The 22,588-nt window shown below is 49.5% G+C and overlaps 1 protein-coding gene across 2 annotated transcripts in view; it reads left to right on the top strand.

Annotated features, from left to right (window-relative positions):
- The window catches only part of LOC311516358 (uncharacterized protein), a 116,522-nt gene that overhangs the window by 19,670 nt on the left and 74,264 nt on the right, over nt 1-22,588 (top strand). For both annotated transcript variants that reach the window (XR_014710390.1, XM_084620340.1), the window contains one exon: nt 2,567-2,622. Coding sequence is in view for 1 of the 2 variants with exons in the window: in XM_084620340.1 (XP_084476466.1) it covers nt 2,567-2,622 (56 nt within the window). In the remaining variant the exon portion in view is untranslated. The remainder of the gene's footprint in view (nt 1-2,566; nt 2,623-22,588) is intronic.

Here is a 22,588-nt window from a genome sequence, read left to right as displayed (position 1 = left end):
AACAGAGGACACACTTTGCACACCTAACTGGACACCTGGCACTGTGCAACATTTCTCCCCCATCTTCCACCGCGCACGCGTGCTCACACACACACACAGAGCTAGCTCCATCCCGACTGTATCCCACCGAACACTGGAGTGACACCAGCAATGAATTCAGCCCACAATGTAAATAACAACTTGTGTCTCACTCCACACACAAACCCCGCGCCCAAAGTCCAAGTCGCCGGGAGATTAGGCTGGGTCTGCATGGCACCGTTTGGTGCTTTGGATCCAGTTTGGCTGATTCCAGCTCTGCTTTCTGCAATGCACTGGTTCCCTCCCATTTCTGGGGGTTGTGTGGGGTTCCTTCTGGGCTTCCTGGGGAATGTCTGGCTGGTGGAAAATACCATGACAACTGTTTTCCTTGTATTGCTAATTAAAGGAAGGTGAGTTGGCAGCAAGGAAGGAAGGAGGGGAGCCAGAAGCAAAGAGAGAGAGAAAGAGAACTGGCACTGAGAGACACAGCGGAATGGGGACAGTGGGAGAGACAGATCCAGACAGAGGGTCGCTGGAACCATGGAGAGGGACAAACAGAAGAGCGGGGCCAGGAGGGTCACAGGAAAAGGAGACTCTGATGCCTGATTATTATGATTGCCACTGTTTATCGCTTGCCATCATGGTGCAGAGCACTGAGCTAGACACATGGTGCCCTCGTGCCCAGACTGATTGGATGGGTGGCACGAGCGGGGGAGAGGATGACAAGCTGGAGAGCAGAACAGGAGGGGAGGTGAGAGGCTCTCAATCTCCCTGCCATCTGTGGAGCTGAGCCAGTGCTGGCAAGCAGAGGAGACACTGGGCAAAGGGAGAAAAGAAAACCAGGGCGGGAAGTGAGCGGCCAGCTCCCATACTGCTGAGAGAGGGGAGGGGAGCAGAAATAGAAAGAAAGAAAGAAAGAAAGAAAGAAAGAAAGAAAGAAAGAAAGAAAGAAAGAAAGAAAGAAAGAAAGAAAGAAAAGGAGGGAGTGAGAGAGGTAGGGAAAGAAAGCTAAATAGAAAGAACATGATTCATATCTCACTGACACTGGGGTAAAATGGGGTTTATTCCCCTGAGATCCCTGGAGCTAACCCTGTGTGAGATCAGAATCAGGCACAAAACATCAGAAGAGGGGAAAAGGGCTAACTAGACCGACACCAGAATGAGTGCAATGGGAGAAAGAGCGCCTAAAACCCAGACAGACCATCAAAAGAACAATGGGCTGGACTGATCCCCGGTGCAGCTCATCATTCTCTAGTGGAGTCCCGTCAGGGCTGAGTTTGAGCCTGAACCTTTAAGAGTGTGGGCTCCCCCCAGAACCCTGGGGTCCCCAGAGCACAGCAACCCCCCTGTGCACCGGCCTCTACAGGAGGGGCAAGAGGCAAGCTGTGGGGAAGAGCTCCCCTGGCCACCTGCAGTGGGGTGAGACAGCTCCCTGCACGTGCTAGGGATGTGCAGAGATGCTGCCTGCAGCCCCCTGTGCTTTCATGTCACACGCTGGCCCTAGAGAGATATTTCCCCTGGGGTATCAGTGGCAGTTGTCAACCAAAAGGACGAACGCCTACCCCAACGAGTTTGTGTGGGTCCTGTATTTGCCATAAGGGGAGGCTGCATGGCCAATGGAAATAACATGGGCTTGGCCCTCCTGGTTTGAATCCCGGCTGCACTCCTAACTCTACGTGACCCTGGGGAGAAATGTCCTCCCTGCCTCAGTTTACCATCTACAAGACAGATGCAGGAGGGCAGCTCAAATCAAGGTGCTAAAGGAAAGCATGTCGGCTGCATAGTGAGGTGCACAGCTGAGAACAGGCAGAAGGTGCTGCATTTGCAGTATCTGCCCTGCCTAGAGCCTTACTGTGAAGACTCGCAACGTGAACTAGTCTGGAGCAGAACTGGCCCCCACCACAGCAGCTTCTGGTCAACTCCACTGCAATCACATGGTGGGATTACAGCTTGAGCTGACACCCGGAGCTAGCTCTAATCTGGCTAGCTCAGGTTCCAGAGCCGCAAAGGCGTGACAGCGTGAACTTCTGCATGGGCTGTGCAAACCAGCCCACAACCCTGGGGAATTATTCATGATGCTAGCCTGTGATTCATAGATTTCAAGGCCAGCGGGACCTTTCTGATCATCTAGTCTGACCTCCTGTATAGCACACTGCAGAGAACTGCCCCAAATCAATTCCTAGTGCATACTGCTTAGAAAAACAGCCAGGCTTGATTTAAAAATTGTCAGTAATGGAGAATCCACCACGACCTTTGGTAAATTGTTCCAGTGGTTAATTACACATGCTGCTAAAAGTTTCTGCCTTATCTCCAGTCTGAATTTGGCCTGCTTCAACTTCCAGCCATTGGATAGTGTTAGACCTTCCTCTGATAGACTGAACAGCCCATTATCAAATATTTGTTCCCCGTGGAGGCGTATAGACTGTGATCAAGTCACCCCTTAACCTTTTGAGTCTATCACAATAAGGCAGGTTTTCTAATCCTTTAGTCATTCTTGTGGCTCTTCTCTGAACCTCTCCAATTTATCAACATCCTTTTTCAATTGCAGCTACCCAAACTGGGCACAGGATTCCAGAAGCAGTTGCACCAGTGGCAAATTCAGAGGTAAAATAACTTCTCTGCTCCTACTCGAGATTCCCCTTTTTATGCAGCCCAGGATGGCATTAGCCCTTTTGGCCACAGCATCACACTGGGCACGCATGTTCAGCTAATTATCTACCCAAACCCCGAAAGCTTTTTCCGAGTCGCTGCTTCCCCCGTCCCCCATCCTGTAAGCATGGCCTACATTCTTTGTTCTCAGATGTATACATTAGCCATATTATAATACATATTATTTGCTTGTACCCTGCTTAACAAGTGATTCAGATTGCTCAGTGACCTGTCCTCTTCATTATTTACCACTTGGCCACACCCCAAGACTCCAGTAAAGTCACAAGGCAGTTGTTTTCTTCTAATACTGAACAAGGAACTTTACTGTAATAAAGAAAACAATGGGCTTGTCTTCACTGCAACAGCCATCTTGAGCAACTCCTCTCCGCTTAGCCTTGCAAAACACTGAAGGTGCCCAGCGGGACTAGATTAGTAGTTGGTGACTTATGCTAACTCCAGCTGTAGCTGCATCTGTGATGTTGCACTCTATATGATTTTATGAAAATATGCTAATGAGTGTGAATATAATGTAACTGGAATATGCTTCATGCAAAAGGTCTCTTGTAAGGTATAATTACAAAGTTTATAATCTACTGAGTGTGGTCATCCATTTTGTATAAATGTATCATTCTTGTATCTGAAAATAGAAAGATGGAATATAACTCTGAGGTCCTATTGTAATTATGCAAAGTGTGGGCCATTAATGGTGGTTTGTAACCTTGATGGCTCCCATCAACTAGAACAATTGGTTGCAAATGGCTCTGTTTACGTGCAAGCCTTCCTGTGAGTCAGACCAGGAAGAATGAAGGTTTTGGATCTCCCCGGACATGTGACCATGTCTCCTGGTACTGGAATCCATCTTAAACCCGGTGCTTTTCCATTTAGAAGGAGGGGTGGGAACCCAGAGAGACAAAAGATTCCTGCCTTGTGCCAAAGGGGGTGGAACAGAACAAAGGAGGTGCCAGTCATGAGAAATTCCCTAGTTACCATCTGAGCTGGAGATGACAAGAACTGTACCAGGGGAAAGGATTGGGCCCAGACTAGGAAGGAGTCCCGTCTGTGAAAGAAGCTTATTGGAACATCTCTGAGGGTGAGATTTTATTTGTACTCTGTTTCCTAATGTATTGGGCTTAGACTTGCGTGTTTTGTATTATTTTGCTTGGTAACTTACTTTGTTCTGTCTGTTATTACTTGGAACCACTTAAATCCTACTTTTTATACTTAATAAAATCACTTTTGCTTATTAATTAACCCAGAGTAGGTAATTAATACCTACAGGAGCAAACAGCTGTGCATATCTCTCTATCAGTGTTATAGAGGGCAGACAATTCATGAGCTGACCCTGTATAAGCTTTATACAGAGTAAAATGGATTCATTTGGTGTTTGGACCCCATTGGGAATTGGGTGTCTGGGTGCTGGAGACAGGAGCACTTGAGCTGTTTTCAGTTAATTCTGCAGCTTTGGCGCGCATGGTTCAGACCCCGGGTCTGTGTTGGAGCAGACTGGCATTCTGGAGGCCCAACAAGGCAGGGTACTGGAGGCCCAAAGTGGCAGAGAAAATGGGCCCAGAGGTAGTCTCAGCACATCAGGTGACAATCCCAAGGGGGGTTCTGTGATTGAACCTGTCACAGCATCCCCACTGCATTACTGGCTGAGTGTCAGCCACACCCAATCTTCCCCCTTCCCACTGCCTGGATGGGCCAGAGAGCTGGAATTTAAAGCACCACTTTACTCAAGCGAGAGATTTTTGTGCATGAACGGGTGCTGTTTTAGGGGCAACACTGGGTTATAGCTTGAGCTGACAAACCCACAGCGTTATCCATAAGCTGCCCAGCCTTTCTCCCTCCTTCACTGAAAAGGGCAGCCTAGATTAGAGGCTTCCCCAGCCTCAACCCCCCAGCCTTCCTGCTATAGATTTAAGGAAACAGTGCACAAACCCTCTCAGCTCTGCCTGCGGCCAGTTGGTTGTTGGCCAGTTGGTTGTTTTTCTGGAAGCAACGTCTGCGGGAAGGGTGGTCGGAAGGAGAGCTAGAGATGTGTAAAAAAAATAATGACAATAATAATACATTCGGAGTACTCTAGTCATCCGTCTCCAGACTGGGAACATTGCATTCCATTCAAACCGCCACTCAGAACGCACAACATACCAATCACAACACAATTCACATCAGCGCCTGCACTGTTCTTGCCTCCTCAAAGCGTGGGTGCCCACTGTACTTCTTTGTTGAAACCCCCTCATTCTGTGGCAGTGGGGGGCTCGCAAGTGGGGGACATCAGAGGGTGAGTGCTTTATTGGTATTAATTATAATTATTATTGCTAATAGTTGGGAGCAGGGAAGCCTGCGAGTTCTTCCCACTTTTTTTTCCCCAACAAGCACTTCTTTTTGGAGACAGATAAACCTTTTCCGGCATTAAAAAAAAGAAAAAAAAATCAGAGCGGCCTTTATTTTCTAATGCAATGCCTTTTGGTTTTGTTTCCTTGGTGGGCGGGGAAAATATTAACAAGCAATTGTCTCCCTGCAGCATCAAACCAGCGGAGGCTTAATCAAGTAAACAAACTCATTCTCTTTATTATTACTGCTGTGCTTTTTGCCTTTCCAATCTGAACGGTGTACTTGGCTGTTCTGACACTGATGGGATTAATGCAATAATAGGGACGTAGCTAAATTGGCCTGGTATACTTGTCATGTATGGAACTGATTAGCTGAGAGGGTACGTCTGTTGCTAGAAAAATAACCAAGCCACATTTGGATCTTGTTTACATTGGTGAAAATCTGGACTACTGCTGGTCAAGTCAATCGAGTGACTTTAGATTGGCATGGATGTAGCGGGGCGTGGAATCCGGCCCCCATTGATTAGCTTGATTATTTTTTAAGTGTGTGCTCCTCTTCCTTTTAGCATTGAATTCTCTATCCAATGTTTCTGAATTATGTATGTTTTAATGCCTCTTCAGCAGTAAATTTTAAAATGATGGGGAGGAGGCATTCTGGTTTGATCTCCAGCCACCCCAGGGCCTGGTTTCCATCAATGGGTGAGATTACACTGACTGTGTCTGCAGAGTTCTCATCGGTTGCTACTGCGCAGTGTTGCTAACCTGAGCCTGAACCAGCTTTGCATCAAAGTCATCCAGGGACACGATAATCAGCCAGGTTCTTGAGGGCTAATGGAAAGTGGCACTTTCATGTTAGAACAGAGAAATAAACAGCCCACGCTGTGTCCCTGATGCCTGTACTGGGATCACGGCATTCCTATGTGGAAGGGGTGGTGTTGGCACCATTCCCACTGTCCCAGCACCTGTAGGAGACCCTAGTGGGTCTGGGGGTCTCTTGTGGGGCTGGAGTGGGCTGAGGCCTTGGTATTGTCACCCCTGACTTGTTGATACATCAGCTGAATCCCCCGGTACTAGGGAATCCTCTTTACAGAAGGCAGGAGATGCCTCGGCAGCATGGGTAAGGAGTGGGCATCCTGGCAGGTGGGCCCAGAATCATGGAAGGGCACAGAGAGATATCATCCGAGAGCTGCAGGGTCTGAGGATCAACCCCTTGCTCGTTCCATGGTGGGGAGGATGGGACAATGCACGAAGCCTGGGAAACAAGCAGGGAGAACTGGAAGTCCTGGCACAGTCAAGGAATTATGATGTGATTGGAATAACAGAGACTTGGTGGGATAACTCACATGACTGGAGTATTGTCATGGATGGATATAAGCTGTTCAGGAAGGACAGGAAGGGCAGAAAAGGTGGGGGAGTTCCACTGTATGTAAGGGAGCAGTATGACTGCTCAGAGCTCAAATATGAAACTGCAGAAAAACCTGAGTCTCTGGATTAAGTTTAGAAGTGTGAGCAACAAGGGTAATGTCGTGGTGGGAGTCTACTATAGACCACCAGATCAGGGGGATGAGGTGGACAAGGCTTTCTTCCGGCAACTAACCAAAGTTACTAGATCGCAGGCCTTGGTTCTCATGGGAGACTTCAATCACCCTGATATCTGCTGGGAGAGCAATACAGCAGTGCACAGGCAATCCAGGAAGTTTTTGGAAAATGTAGGGGACAATTTCCTGGTGCAAGTGCTGGAGGAACCAACTAGGGGCAGAGCTCTTCTTGACCTGCTGCTCACAAACTGGGAAGAATTAGTAGGGGAAGCAAAAGTGGATGGGAACCTGGGAGGCAGTGACCATGAGATGGTCGAGTTCAGGATCCTGACACAAGGAAGAAATACAGACCCTGGACTTCAGAAAAACAGACTTTGACTACCTCAGGAAACTGATGGGCAGGATGCCCTGGGAGAATAACATGACGGGGAAAGGAGTCCAGAAGAGCTGACTGTATTTTAAAGAATCCTTATTGAGGTTACAGGGACAAACCATCCCGTTGTGTAGAAAGAATAGTAAATATGGCAGGCGACCAGCTTGGCTTAACAGTGAAATCCTTGATGCTCTTAAATACAAAAAAGAAGCTTACAAGAAGTGGAAGATTGGACAAATGACCAGGGATGAGTATAAAAATATTGCTCAGGCTTGAGGAGTGAAATCAGGAAGGACAAATCACACCTGGAGTTGCAGCGAGCAAGAGATGTTAAGAGTAACAAGAAGGGTTTTTTAGGTATGTTAACAACAAGAAGAAAATCAAGGAAAGTGTGGGCCCCTTACTGAATGAGGGAGGCAACCTTGTGACAGAGGATGTGGAAAAAGCTAATGTACTCAATGCTTTTTTTGCCTCTGTCTTCACGAACAAGGTCAGCTCCCAGACTACTGCACTGGGCAGCACAGCATGGAGAGGAGGTGACCAGCCCTTGGTAGAGAAAGAAGTGGTTTGGGACTATTTAGAAAAGCTGGACGAGCACAAGTCCATGGGGCAGGATGCGCTGCATCTGAGAGTGCTAAAGGAGTTGGCGGATGTGATTGCAGAGCCATTGGCCATTATCTTTGAAAACTCATGGCGATTGGGAGAGGTCCCAGATGACTGGAAAAAGGCTAATGTGCCCATCTTTAAAAAAGGGAAGAAGGAGGATCCTGGGAACTATAGGCCAGTCAGCCTCACCTCAGTCCCTGGAAAAATCATGGAGCAGGTCCTCAAAGAATCAATTCTGAAGCACTTAGAGGAGAGGAAAGTGAGCAAGAACAGTCAGCATGGATTCACCAAGGGCAAGTCATGCCTGACTAATCTAATTGCCTTCTATGACGAGATAACTGGCTCTGTGGATGAAGGGAAAGCAGTGGACGTGTTGTTCCTTGACTTTAGCAAAGCTTTTGACACGATCTCCCACAGTATTCTTGCCAGCAAGTTAAAGAAGTATGGGCTGGATGAATGGACTATAAGGTGGATAGAAAGCTGGCTAGATTGTCGGGCTCAACGGGTAGTGATCAATGGCTCCATATCTAGTTGGCAGCCAGTATCAAGTGGAGTACCCCAGGGGTCGGTCCTGGGGCTGGTTTTGTTCAATATCTTTATAAATGATCTGGAGGATGGTGTGGATTGCACCCTCAGCAAGTTTGCAGATGACACTAAACTGGGAGGAGAGGTAGATACACTGGAGGGTAGGGATAGGATACAGAGGACCCTAGACAAATTGGAGGACTGGGCCAAAAGAAATCTGATGAGGTTCAACAAGGACAAGTGCGGAGTCCTGCACTTAGGACGGAATAATTCCATGCACCGCTACAGATTAGGGACCGAATGGCTAGGCAGCAGTTCTGCAGAAAAGGACCGAGGGGTTACAGTGGACGAGAAGCTGGATATGAGTCAACAGTGTGCCCTTGTTGCCAAGAAGGCCAATGGCATTTTGGGATGTATAAGAAGGGGCATTGCCAGCAGATCGAGGGACTTGATCGTTCCCCTCTATTCGACATTGGTGAGGCCTCATCTGGAGTATTATGTCCAGTTTTGGGCCCCACACTACAAGAAAGATGTGGAAAAATTGGAAAGAGTCCAGTGGAGGGCAACAAAAATGATTAGGGGACTGGAACACATGAGTTATGAGGAGAGGCTGAGGGAACTGAGGATGTTTAGTCTTCAGAAGAGAAGAATGAGGGGGATTTGATAGCTGCTTTCAACTACCTGAAAGGGGGTTCCAAAGAGGATGGATCTAGACAGTTCTCAGTGGTAGAAGAGGACAGAACAAGGAGTAATGGTCTCAAGTTGCAGTGGGGGAGATTTAGGTTGGATATTAGGAAAAACTTTTTCATGACGAGGGTGGTGAAACACTGGAATGCGTTACCTAGGGAGGTGGTGGAATCTCCTTCCCTGGAAGTTTTTAAGGGCAGGCTTGACAAAGCCCTGGCTGGGATGATTTAGTCGGGGATCGGTCCTGCTTTGAGCAGGGGGTTGGACTAGATGACCTCCTGAGGTCCCTTCCAGCCCTGATAGTCTATGATTCTATGATTCTATGCTGGGGCAGGGGTTTAACCGCCACCAGCACCTGTCTCCGTGGAAAAAGTCTGGGAGAACCCCATGAGAGGAGCTCCGTCCACATCGCCAGCATGACCTGGCCCTGGAGCTGGCTTAACCACCGCACTAGCTAGCCCGGGGAAGGCTGCTCCCGGGTATGAGATCCTCTGGTGACACAGGGGATCTCCTGCCATGCATCACCCCTGCTGCCTGCAGGGTCCAGGAGAGAGGACTTGGCTGGGACACTACGCTATCCTGATCCTTGATAGTCTTTTAAAGCCCCGTGTGGCTGCTGCAACCTGGCATGGCTACTTAGGGGCACTGGCCTGCAGAGAGCTACAGCAGGATCAGGGTCATGCACAGGCAAACTTTAAAGCCACCTGCAATGTGCACAGTGCACAGCTGCAGTCCATAAGTGGTCTGGATAATATCCGAATCCTATTCATCTAGCAGTGTGGGGTTGCTTGACTTTGGCTTTGGAAGCTCCTTGGTTACTAGAAAAGATTTCCTGAACATTGTTGGAAATCTCAGTGTTGCCAGACTTCACCAGTCTTGTGATAGTCAATGTTTTTTCTAAAAGCACCAGCACCTGGAGTCATGTTATTACATGAGAATCTCAGCTTATGTTAAAAAAAAAAAAGTAAGACTCTGGTCCTTCGTGTCTGGGGAGAAAAGCTGGAAAGGGGAAACGCTAAAGGTTAAAAAAGAACAGACGGCAAATAAAAATAGCCCAACCTTTCTGATTTTTAAGGTACTCTCATGAATTTGGGGGTCTGACTTTTGAACACTTGGGGTTGACAGGACTGAAATCCCAGTAACTGAAATCACCAAAACACACCTACCAATAGAGCTTGCCTTTGAACTGTGAGAGACGGGGGTCAATTTGCTCTTTCACATACATTCTCACAAGTCAGGCTTAAATGTGAAGCCTCAGTCAGTGTCCTGTAGCATATTAGAAAACTCATGGTCTGACCCTCAGCCCTATGCTGGCTGACAATCCGGCCACTGGTTCTTGTCTCTGATTTACACCTGTGGCCTTTTCATTTTGCTGTGCATCCCTCTTTGCCAGGAGGGCCAGGTTCAGTGAAAAGGTGGACAGGGAGAAATAGGAGCTTCCCAGGGTAATAATAATAACAACACCCAGCTCTTGCTCAGCTGATCTCAAAACACTTCACCAGGAGGTCAGTATTATTACTGGCCCCATTTTACAGAAGGAGAAATGGAGGCACTGGCCCAAGAGCTAAGACTAGAAGCAGCCCTAAGGCCCAGGGTAGGGAGCTACCCACTCCACTAATTAAGTGGGCTGCATTAATTTACCAAGCTTCTTGTGTTGGCTAAACACTCATTCCACCCCACCAGGATTCATTCCAACCGGTGTCAAGACCCAGCCAGCTGCTCTCTCAGCAATAGCCACTGAAACACAGGCTAGCCCACGGCATGAGCTGAGGTTTGTTTATTTTCCCTGTTTTGCTTTCTGCTGCCTCTCACTGCTTTTTAGTTCTTCTTTAACCCACAGCGTGATTGCTTACTTCTGTGATCAGTGCTTTCATCCACTAAACTGTTCTAGCCAGTGGGAATCTCAGCTTGATTAAATGCATGCAGCCACCTTCTGTTTGCCGAGGCTAGCAGGTGAGTAGCTGGTTCATGGTGCTCTGGAGAACCCGTGCCATGGCTGATGGAGAGGAAGGGGAAGGTTACTTCCTGTGGTCAGGGGGCCTGATTCTGAGCTTTCTTAGCCTGGTTTTACACCAGTGTAATTCCATTGACTTCCTTGAAGTTACTCTTGGCCTTATAGCGGTGTAAATGAGAGGTGAATCTGGCCTCATAGAATCATAGAATATCAGGGTTGGAAGGGACCTCAGGGGGTCATCTAGTCCAACCCCCTGCTCAAAGCAGGACCAACACCAATTAAATCATCCCAGCCAGGGCTTTGTCAAGCCTGACCTCAAAAACCTCTAAGGAAGGAGATTCCACCACCTCCCTAGGTAACGCATTCCAGTGTTTCACCACCCTCCTCGTGAAAAAGTTTTTCTTAATATCCAACCTAAACCTCCCCCACTGCAACTTGTGACCATTACTCCTTATTTTGTCATCTGCTACCACTGAGAACAGTCTAGAGCCATCCTCTTTGGAACCCCCTTTCAGGTAGTTGAAAGCCGCTATCAAATCCCCCCTCATTCTTCTCTTCCACAGACTAAACAATCCCAGTTCCCTCAGCCTCTCCTCATAAGTCATGTGTTCCAGTCCCTTAATCATTTTTGTTGCCCTCTGCTGGACACTTTCCAATTTTTCCACATCCTTCTTGTAGAGTGGGGCCCAAAACTGGACACAGTACTCCAGATGAGGCCTCACCAATATCGAATAGAGCGGAACGATCACTTCCCTTGATCTGCTGGCAATGCCCCTACTTATACATCCCAAAATGCCATTGGCCTTTTTGGCAACAAGGGCACACTGTTGACTCATATCCAGCTTCTCATCCACTGTAACCCCTCGGTCCTTTTCTGCAGAACTGCTGCCTATCCATTCTGTCTCTAGTCTGTAGCGGTGCATGGGATTCTTCCGTCCTAAGTGCAGGACTCTGCACTTATCCTTATTGAATCTCATCAAATTTCTTTTGGCCCAATCCTCTAATTTGTCTAGGTCACTCTGTATCCTATCCCTACCTTCCAGTGTATCTACCTCTCCTCCCAGTTTAGTGTCATCTGCAAACTTGCTGAGGGTGCAGTCCAAGCCATCCTCCAGATCATTAATGAAGATATTGAACAAAACCAGCCCCAGGACCGACCCTTGGGGCACTCCACTTGATACCGGCTGCCAACTAGATATGGAGCCATTGATCACTACCCGTTGAGCCCGACAATCTAGCCAGCTTTCTATCCACCTTATAGTCCATTCATCCAGCTCATATTTCTTTAACTTGCTGGCAAGAATACTGTGGGAGATCGTGTCAAAAGCTTTGCTAAAGTCAAGGAACAACACATCCACTGGTTTCCCCTCATCCACAGAGCCAGTTATCTCGTCATAGAAGGCAATTAGATTAGTCAGGCATGACTTGCCCTTGGTGAATCCATGCTGACTGTTCCTGCTCACTTTCTTCTCCTCTAAGTGCTTCAGAATTGATTCCTTGAGGACCTGCTCCACGATTTTTCCAGGGACTGAGGTGAGGCTGAATGGCCTGTAGTTCCCAGGATCCTCCTTCTTCCCTTTTTTAAAGATGGGCACTACATTAACCTTTTTCCAGTCGTCCGGGACCTCCCCCGCTCGCCATGAGTTTTCAAAGATAATGGCCAATGGTTCTGCAATCACATCCGCTAACTCCTTTAGCACTCTCGGATGCAACGCATCCGGCCCCATGGACTTGTGCATGTCCAGCTTTTCTAAATAGTCCCAAACCACTTCTTTCTCCACAGAGCGCTGGTCACCTCCTCCCCATGCTGTGCTGCCCAGTGCAGTAGTCTGAGAGCTGACCTAGTTCATGAAGAGGCAAAAAAAAAGCATTGAGTACACTAGCTCTTTCCACATCCTCTGTCACTAGGTTGCCTCCTTTATTCAGTAAGGGACCCACGCTTTCCTTGACTTTCTTCTTGTTGCTAACATACCTGAAGAAACCCTTCTTGTTACTCTTAACATCTCTTGCTCGCTGCAACTCCAGGTGTGATTTGGCCATCCTGATTTCACTCCTGCATCCCCGAGCAATATTTTTATACTCTTCCCTGATCATTTGTCCAATTTTCTACTTCTTGTAAGCTTCTTTTTTGTGTTCAAGATCAGCAAGGATTTCACTGTTAAGCCAAGCTGGTCGCCTGCCATATTTACTATTCTTTCTACACAACGGGATGGTTTGTCCCTGTAACCTCAGTAAGGATTCTTTAAAATACAGCCATCTCTCCTGGACTCCTTTTCTCCTCATGTTATTCTCCCAGGGCATCCTGCCCATCAGTTCCCTGAGGGAGTCAAAGTCTGCTTTTCTGAAGTCCAGGGTCTGTATTCTGCTGCTCTCCTTTCTTCCCTGTGTCAGGATCCTGAACTCGACCATCTCATGGTCACTGCCTCCCAGGTTCCCATCCACTTTTGCTTCCCCTACTAATTCTTCCCAGTTTGTGAGCAGCAGGTCAAGAAGAGCTCTGCCCCTAGTTGGTTCCTCCAGCACTTGCACCAGGAAATTGTCCCCTACATTTTCCAAAAACTTCCTGGATTGCCTGTGCATTGCTGTATTGCTCTCCCAGCAGATATCAGGGTGATTGAAGTCTCCCATGAGAACCAGGGCCTGCAATCTACTAACTTCGGTTAGTTGCCAGAAGAAAGCCTTGTCCACCTCATCCCCCTGATCTGGTGGTCTATAGTAGACTCCCACCATGACATCACCCTTGTTGCTCACGCTTCTAAACTCAATCCAGAGACTCTCAGGTTTTTCTGCAATTTCATACCGGAGCTCTGGGCCATCATACTGCTCCCTTACATACAGTGGAACTCCCTCACCTTTTCTGCCCTTTCTGTCCTTCCTGAACAGCTTATATCCATCCATGATAGTACTCCAGTCATGTGAGTTATCCCACCAAGACTCTGTTATTCCAATCACATCGTAATTCCTTGACTGTGCCAGGACTTCTAGTTCTCCCTGCTTTTTTCCCAGGCTTCTTGCATTTGTGTGTAGGCGCTTGAGATCACTCACTGTTTGTCCTGCTTTCTTAGTATGAGGCAGGAGCCCTCCCCTCTCGCGTTCTCCTGCTCATGCTTCCTCCCGGTATCCCTCGTCCCCACTTACCTCAGGGCTTTGGGTCTCCTTCCCCGGTGAAGCTAGTTTAAAGCCCTCCTCACTAGGTTAGCCAGCCTGTTCGCCTCTTTAGGAGGAGGAAGGAGCCAAGAGAATGAAGAAAGCAGTGACAGCTGTGGGTAAGGAGACTGATAGGTGAGGTTGAGTTCTAATGTGGGCAGGAGCTTCTCTCACATCTGCCTACTGTGGGGTTCTGGCACCATCTCCTGAAGCATCTGGCGCGGGCCTCTATTGGAGACAGGGTACAAAGTGGATGGACTATGGTCTGATCTAGTCTGGCAATTCTGGAAGGCGGAAAAAAATGCAATTAAAAACCCTCTTGACTTGTAATTACCTGATTTTGCAGATCTGTCTTATAATTTTGCAAGACTGGAGGTGGCCATAACTGGACCTCTTGGTTGGTGTACTGTTGTGACATCCTGTGATGTTTCTCTTGTGTGTGTATACCATACAGGCAGCAGCTCTGTGCCTCATAATTGAATCAGTCAGAGAGACTCACAGGCAGGGAGAACAAACTTCCGGTGGTATGGTCAGTTTTTAAAAAAAACTGCATCTCAACTAACAGCAAAGCATGTCTCCAAGATCTAACAGCCTACACGTTCAGTTAAACTTGTAAAACCACCGGTAACTCTTTTCAGCTTGGAAAAGAGACAGCTAAGGGGGGATATGATAGAGGTCTATAAAATCATGACTGGTGTGGCGAAAGTAAAAAAGGAAGTGTTATTTGCTTTTTCTCATAACACAAGAACTAGGGGTCACCAAATGAAATTAATAGACAGCAGGTTTAAAACAAGCAAAAGGAATTATTTTTTCACACAATGCACAGTCAACCTGTGGAACTCCTTGCCAGAGGATATTGTGAAGGCCAAGACTATAACAGGATTCAAAAAAAGAACTAACTAAATTCATGGAGGATAGGTCCATCTATGGCTATTAGCCAGGATGGGCAGGGATGGTGTCCCTAGCCTCTGTTTGCCAGAAGCTGGGAATGGGCAACAAGGAATGGATCACTTGATGATTACCTGTTCTGTTCATTACCTCTGGGGCACTTGGCACTGGCCACTGTCGGCAGACAGGATACTGGGCTGCATGGACCTTTGGTCTGACCCAGTATGGCTGTTCTTATGTTCTTAACAGAGCCATGTGGTAGCTTTTAATAATATTACAGCTGGCAGTCTCAGCAGAGACCAGAGACTGTATGGGTCCTGATTCCCCACTCACCCGTAGGGGTGGGAACATCTCAGGTAATGGCTGATACACATTTAATAATGACAAATAATTACTAAAGACCGTGTATATTTGGCAGGGGTTATGTGTGTGGGAAATTCACCCTGCCCCTGCTACAAAGGCCTTTAGTCTTCAGTGTGTCAGGACTGGGGTGTGGGTGGTCAGACTTACTGGTTGGAGCCACAGCAGTCAGGAACCAGAAGTCAGAGCCAAGAGTCAGGAACCGAGGAAGGGAACAGGCAGGAACGGACTAGAGCAGGGGAACAGCAAGGCTAGGAAAAAGGCAGGCATAGGAGCCTCACTTCAGCCAAGCAGGGGGTCCTACTGCAAGCCAGCTGAGCTCATTAATCTGCCTGGCGGCTAGTCCTTAGGCGTGGCTGACAGGGCTCGATCCTGACCCAAAGCTGCAAAACTCCTTTCACCAGCACTAAATTCACCAAGGGCCAGATTGTGAATATGAGTGTGCAAGGGGAGGAGGGGAAGCAAGCTTCCCCCACCTCCTCCTCCATTGCCTGCTACAACACTTTCAAAGGGGGTTATGCCTCCCTGAATCACAGCACCTCCTGCTGGCCCACTGGGGTAGTGGAGCGCTGCACCATGGCCAGTGAGGGCCAGCCTTCACAATCCAGCTCCCAAAGTTGAAACAATGCCAGTCAATTCAACAGCTCGCTCCTGAACCCTGCCAGGGGCTGAGGGAGAGCCCTGCTCTGAGGAAATGCCTGTGTCAGGGGCTGCGCATGTGGGGGGGTGGGGGGGTGAGCCGCTCTCTTCCACACAATAGACTTGTAGGTAAGAGAGAATGATTCAGCCCGGGGGCAGGTCCCCGCTGCACCCCAACTTCCCTGGGTGACCCCGAGTAGATCATTGGCTCTCTCTGGGCTTCATCTGGGAAGTGGGGATAACCAGACTTCCCTTTGCCTGTTGGCTGCTTGGGGCAGGTGTGGACAGCTATGGGTCCGTACGGCACCTGCGGGGCCCTGATCTCAGCGCTACCGGGCCCCAGATAAGTCCAGAGGCATCAGGTCTTCGGCAAAGCTCTTTCGCTCATCACGGGTGTCTTCCTCCATGTCACCCAGAATAGCCTGTGTCGCCACTGACCTTACGAAGCAAAGGCGCCTCGGGGGGAGGATATCTGAATTTCCCGCCCCACCTCCCTTTTTTCTGTCAAATTTTCCCCAGCACCTGTGTGGAACACCCTGGAGAACAAAGCTGGTCTGGTCTGCTCCTGCTTCCTGCTTTAGCGAGGCTCAAAGCCGGGGTGGGGAGAGATTCAGAGGCAGGAGGGGGAGTGAGAGGATGACAGGGAAAGTGTGGCGGGGGGTGAGGCGTGGGAGGGATAGACGTGTGGGCTGAGCATGTGTGACAGGTGGAGAGAGAGCAATCTCCTTGACGCCCAGATTCCTGAACATGGTGCTGTCGTTCCGTGCAACCCCCCCCCCACACACACACACACACACTTCCCCTGCTCTGGAAAGCAGTGAGACACCCTGAGACAGTCATAGGGGAGAGGAGGAATGCCTCAGAGCGATGGGAAGAGGGGGCTGAGATGCTGCGTAGCCACCTCCCGCTGGACACTGCTGAGAAACAGACCTGGGGACCAGAGCCCCTAGCCTGGGAGGGCCATGCCCCCCCTGCCCCGACAGACAGCTGGCCGGTCTCTGTCAGGCTTGGCAACAGCCGGCATGCCCAGAAAGTCTCCTCGAATTGAACGGAGAGTGATAGGGCAACCGCACGAGAGGGGGAGATTCTGAGCCCCCTTCCCCCCCGGCTCTGCTCTCCGGCTGGCATCCTAACAGCAAGCCACGGTCGTTACGTACCCCGAGGGGAAAACATACCAGCCCCATGCCCAGCCTGAACCCGCTGCTGTCTGGGCCGCGTCGCTTCCCCACGCTCTGCCTCTTGTTCTGCAGCTCAGAGCCCCAGCCAGCCAGGGGCTGAGCATCCCCCTCCCCTAGCAAATCACCAGGGGCAGAAGACACCGAGCGCCCTGCCGGCGCCTGCCAGGATCAGGGCTGTAAATTCGTCAGCTCTTGAGGGTGGGGATCTTGGCACTGTGGGCAACCCTTCCTTAGAGAATAGAGCAGCCCCACTGACATCAGGAATAACTCACGTGAGGAAGGGTTTGCGGGATCATGTCTACACAGCATCTTAAGACGATAACAGGGTTCAAAAAAGAACTAGCTAAATGCATGGAGGATAGGTCCATCAATGGCTATTAGCCAGGATGGACAGGGATGGTGTCCCTAGCCTCTGTTTGCCAGAGGCTGGGAATGGGCGGATGGGTCAGAGCCCAAGTCCTGCTGCGACTCAGGTCCAGGCCCTGTCATTTTGCAGTGTGGACGCAGCTCAAGCCGCAGCCCCAAGGCAGAAGGGCTGCATTGCACAGCATGGCCGTGTTAGCATGGCCGTGAGAGCTGGGTCCATCAATTGCAATGCAGTGTGGACGCTGAAGTGCTGGCTTGGAAACACCAAGTCAGCAAGTCCGGGTGCCACAGACCCAGGTTTACGCTGCAGTGTAGACACACCCATAAAGTGCCTTGCCCAGGTGGGGCACTGCCGTGCTAATACTGTCAGCGTATAGCACAGAGATGACCAAGGCCCTGTGTGCCCAGGGTTAACAGGTATGGCATTCTGGTCGTTTCGCCTCCCTTCCCCCGCACACTGTACATCTCCAGTGAACCACTTTGAGAATTCAGCCACATCCTGCCCCAGCCTGCCTGGGGACACTGGGTCTGATCCAAATCCCACTGGAGTCTATAGAACGATTCCCATGGACGCCAGCGGACTCTGGATCAGGCTCATTGTCTTTGCTGGAGTGTGGCACTCACTGGGGCTAAGGGCAGTTCATGCAGCGCTGCGAGACCTGCTGGTGCCGGGTGCCCTGTGGCGTGGGAGGAGGGCTAACCCAACCAGGGACTGACAGAGACTGGTGCGACATTCATTGTCCAGATGCCAGTGTTGCGTGCGGCACCAGATTGCGAGCTCTGGAGAGACGGACTGGAGCTCCCCTGGAGATCAGGCCGTCTCTCCCTTTCTTGCAACCTCTATTTATCAGGAAACCACCATCCACTGCCCCCTCTCTGAACAAACACACACACACCAGCTCTGGATTTGTTTCCCTTCCCCCAGTGGCACCAAAGCCTCCTCCCCAAAGCTGCCTAGGCAGGGTGGCAGGGGGGCCGAGTGCTGGGGCATGGCCCAGAGCTGGGGCATGCTACGATGCAGGATGCTGCAGCGTGCCGTGATTCAGGGTACCGGCTTGTGCCAAGGTGCAGGAGGCAAGGACATGCCGAGGTGCAGAATGTTGCCGCACACCATGGCTTTGGCTGCTGGGGCATCCCAAGGTGCAGAACGCTGGGGCATGCCACGGCTCAGGGTGCCAGGGCGTGCCGTGGTACCAGATGTTGGACTGAGCTACAGCGCAGTGAGCTGGAGCCTGTCACAGAGCAGGATTCTGAACAGGATGTGGCCAGGGGTCACATTCAGACTTGATTCAAGAGGGTGAAACTCCCTCGACAGTCAGCAGAGCTACCCCTGCCCACACCAGCTCTCAATCTGCTTCAAACCTTGACGAAATGCCTCTTTTTCTCCATATTTGGGGCATTAGGTGCGCAGCGCAGACTTTGTTCCCTTTTTCTTCCCTCTCCCCTTTTCTCTCCAATATGCTTGCACATTACCTGTGCCGTTTAGAGCAGCTAAAATTATCTCACTGAAACATCTTCACTGTCTTCCTTTGTTGTTCTTTTCTTTCTGGCTCTTTCCTGCTGGGCAGCTGGAGCCTGTCCCGGTACTTGAAAGAAAAACAATCATGCAGCTCAGTTAGGTTTTCTTTAGGAACATAGAAGTAGAGGATGGTGTGATGAAACCAAAACCACCCAAAGTGTTTTGCGCAACCTTCAATCACACGACCCGTCCTGCCCACTTGAGCCTAGTGGACAACCTTTACTAAGTGCTTCAGAAGAAGGTCTCCTTGCTACCCCAGCAGCCCCCCAAAAATCCCTGCCAATCTGCAGTGGACGGAAAATTTCTTCCCTGCATCAAATCTGACAGCTGGTGTATCCCTGTGCATGACAGCATGAATCACCATTGTAAAGCAACAGAATCCATTTATACATCGAGCTACTGTTAGTGTCCAAGCAATTATCCTCGTTATTCTTTAATCCTGAACCCTACTGTGATGCTGCCAGACCAGGTGGCAGTTCATGCTAAGGCCCTTAGGCCTCATGGAACAGTGACAAATGCACAGCTGGAAACCATCCTGGTTCCCCTGTGCGTTAGCATTGTTCAAATAGGTGTTAAGTTGATCAGAATATGTTCAGTGTTTAGATCTGATGAAATGCTTGGAGGATCTTGCCTGCATTGATCTCACTTCCAACTTCTGTAGCTCACGGTATAAGTTATGCGGAGCATTTGCATTTTAAAGCTCTTTTGTAACTGTGTAATGTGCCAAACAGGAAAGACGCATTAATTAACGTAAGTGCTGGTCTTGAAGGCCCATTGAAACCAAATGAGTCATTGTGAAAGATCAAAGGACAAAGATTTCACTGATTTCCTCCCCCGCCCCACCACACCCATGAAGAGGAGACAGGTGCAAACACTTGTCTCATCAGTTTGATCTCTGGGGGAAGGGAATGAAAATCCCTGACCAGAAGGAGCTGTATCACTACGCTGCTTGAAATTTGGGGAGGGCAACGTTTCTAAGCATAAAAGCAAGGGATCCCCAAGTTGCTTAGCTTGAGTTAGCACTAAAGGACTTATTGAGTAGGACTACGCTGCAATTAATAACCCGTGGCTGTCCCATGCCAGCTGACTCAAGCATGCGGGGCTCCGGCTGTGGGGCTCTTTCATTGCAGTGTGGACTTCCGAGCCTGGGGTTAGGACCCCGAGAGGTGGAAGGGTCCCAGAGCTCGGGCCGCAGGCTGAACCCAGAGGTCTACCCAGCAATGAAACAGCCCCGCGAGCCCAAGTCAGCTGGCACGGGCCAACCGTGGGTGTCTAATTGCAGTGCAGACACTTGCATATTACAGCAGCTTCTACCAGCTTTTGGAACCTAAGACTCATTCACACGGCACAGGAGAGCCATGCTGACCACTTGATTCTAGTGGACAAAGCTGTGTGTGTGTTTACCTGCTTTAAATTCGAAAATAACTCTCGTTCCTTTTTCTTAGTTAATAAGTCTTCAGTTAGTTTATTATAAGATTGGCTACAGGCGTTGTCCTTGGTGAGAGATCCGAGATACAACTGACCTGGGGTAAGCGATTGGTCCTTTGGGACAGGGCATAACCTGAATATTGTTGTGAATTGTGGTGTAAGGGACCATCTGTCACAAAGGCAGGCTAGCCTGGGTGGCAAGATAGATCGGAGTATCCACGGGGACTGTCTGTGACTCCATATTAAGGCTGATATAGCGCCTGAGGAGTTCACACTTGGTGCTTGGTTGGTGAAATCTAAGTGCAGAACTCACAACCCATTTGGGATTTGTGCCCTGGGTTATAAGAGTCTGTCCTGAGGTCGGGACACACATTCATGATCCACTCCAGACAGCTTGACACCTATCCCTGTGGATTCTGTCAGTACTATTGTATTCCTCTTCTTTAGTTCATCATTTTCCACTGGTTGACTTTTTGGCATCTCCTTGAATGTCTGCAGCTTTGTACAGACCTGGCATTTGGGGGGGATTGCAGCACGAGGCAGAGTTTGGGAATGTTTTACCCATAGACGCTGGGTATAATAGGCCAGGGGAGGCTAAGCCTCCCCTGGCCCAGACGCCGCCACCCCAGACACCTGGGCCGTGGTGGCCCGGCCTGCGCTCTGCCCCTTCCCGTCCCTGCTCTGCCTCTTCCGTGAGTCCCTCCTCTCCTCCACTACACACCCCCCTTCCCAGAGGTCCCCACGGCTCGCCATGTCCCTGTGGGGGGGTTTGGGGAGGAGGAGGGGGTTGGAAGAGGAGGGTCACGATGGGCGGGGGAGCCTCGTGGGGGCAGGGGGTGGAGGAGAGGAGGCACATGGTGGGTGGGGGGGCCTCGTGGGAGTTGGAGGAGGGGAGGGACACAGCCGGTGGTGGGGGCCTCGCAGGGCTGAGGGGTGGAGGAGAGGAGGGACGTGGGGAGTGGCGGCGAGGGGGCTGAGCGGGGACGGGACCGAGCCGGGGCGGAGCCTGGGGCAGAGCAGCTGTGGACGGTTGGCGGGGCCGCGAGTGGAAAAGGCAGGACGGGGAGCTAGCCTCCCCCAGGGGAAGCTTCACCCGCCGCCCATGGTTTTACCCTTCCAACCTAACTCCATTTCTCCACCCAAAGATGGTTTGTTTAGGAAAAATATTTTAGCACCTCCGGGCCTACCTCTCTGAGAAGCTCACTCAAGCCAGTCTGGCAAGGGACATGTGCGTTGCTTATACCAAATGACAGGCTGCCGGGGTTTTTCTTCCATTAGATTGTTTTTCTTTCACACAAATACTCACCCCTCTGCAGCTTTTATTCATGCTCTCTCCGCAGACATTTTGTTCTCTTCCTACCCTTTGTACGGTTGTTTGCCCTCATTCTTCAGAAATGCGTGCTTAAGGGAAAGCTCCTAAATCCATATTTAGGAATTTTGGTGGGACCCACTCTTTTGAAAATGAGGCCATGCATAGGCTTCGAAGCCTAAAGCTGAATCCTATTTTTGACCATCTGGAGCTGGGTAAAGAGACAAAATACCAATATTATACTTACCATGGGAACGTATGGGGCATTGTGGGTTTAGCAAGGCAGCAAGATATTCTGGGATGTTCTGGATTTGGGAAAGGACTGTTAGACTACTCTATTAAGTTTCATTAGAGGATCGTAGAATACAGTACCTTTATTAAAGAAACTGCATCTGGAGCTGTTCATAAATATATTCTTTCTTTAACATTTTTAATTGCTGTGAAAGATCTGGTCTGCCAACGTAATTCCCTATCTACCAGAACCTAAGATTTTCACTATGCATCTGTTGCATGTTTTGGAGGCAAATCATAGCTTGTATAGTTTCTTGAGCAGTCCACTGTTGATAATCCGTTCACATGGGTGTCTGAAGGATGGGGCGACAAGCAACTCTTCTGCTGGGCAACCTTTATAAAAGCTTGAGTAGCTTTCCTGAAGCAAGAGTTCAGTGTTCTTAAGGAGATCAACTTGAGAAAAGAAAAGAAAAGAAAAGAAAAGAAAAGAAAAGAAAAGAAAAGAAAAGAAAAGAGCCGCAGCACAATGGAGAGAATCACTAAAACAGTTTCCCAAGTAAACGAGAGGCCCACTCAGTATAATGAGACAGAAAAATTCAAGAGACCTAGAAAAAGAGCTTGTGTATCTGTTTTCTTTGACATTTTGGAACAAAGTTGGTGCGTAGGAAAGGTGTCAGAACTATACTGATGTCCTGTGTTTCTTTACAGTACCGTCATGAGGGGGAGTTTGGTCTCCATGGCCTATGTAGTCCCCAGCCTCTCTGCTCAGGTTGTCAGCAATCGCACCAAGTGTTAAGAGCTGGATTCAGGCCGCCACGAGCAGCACATAACAGCAATAAC

The sequence above is a fragment of the Lepidochelys olivacea genome (assembly GCF_965140295.1).
Source record: "Lepidochelys olivacea isolate rLepOli2 genome assembly, chromosome: 2".
Lineage (NCBI taxonomy): Eukaryota > Metazoa > Chordata > Testudines > Cheloniidae > Lepidochelys > Lepidochelys olivacea.
The sequence above is the reverse complement of the archived record's forward strand: the minus strand, read 5'-3'. Positions and strand labels throughout refer to the sequence as shown.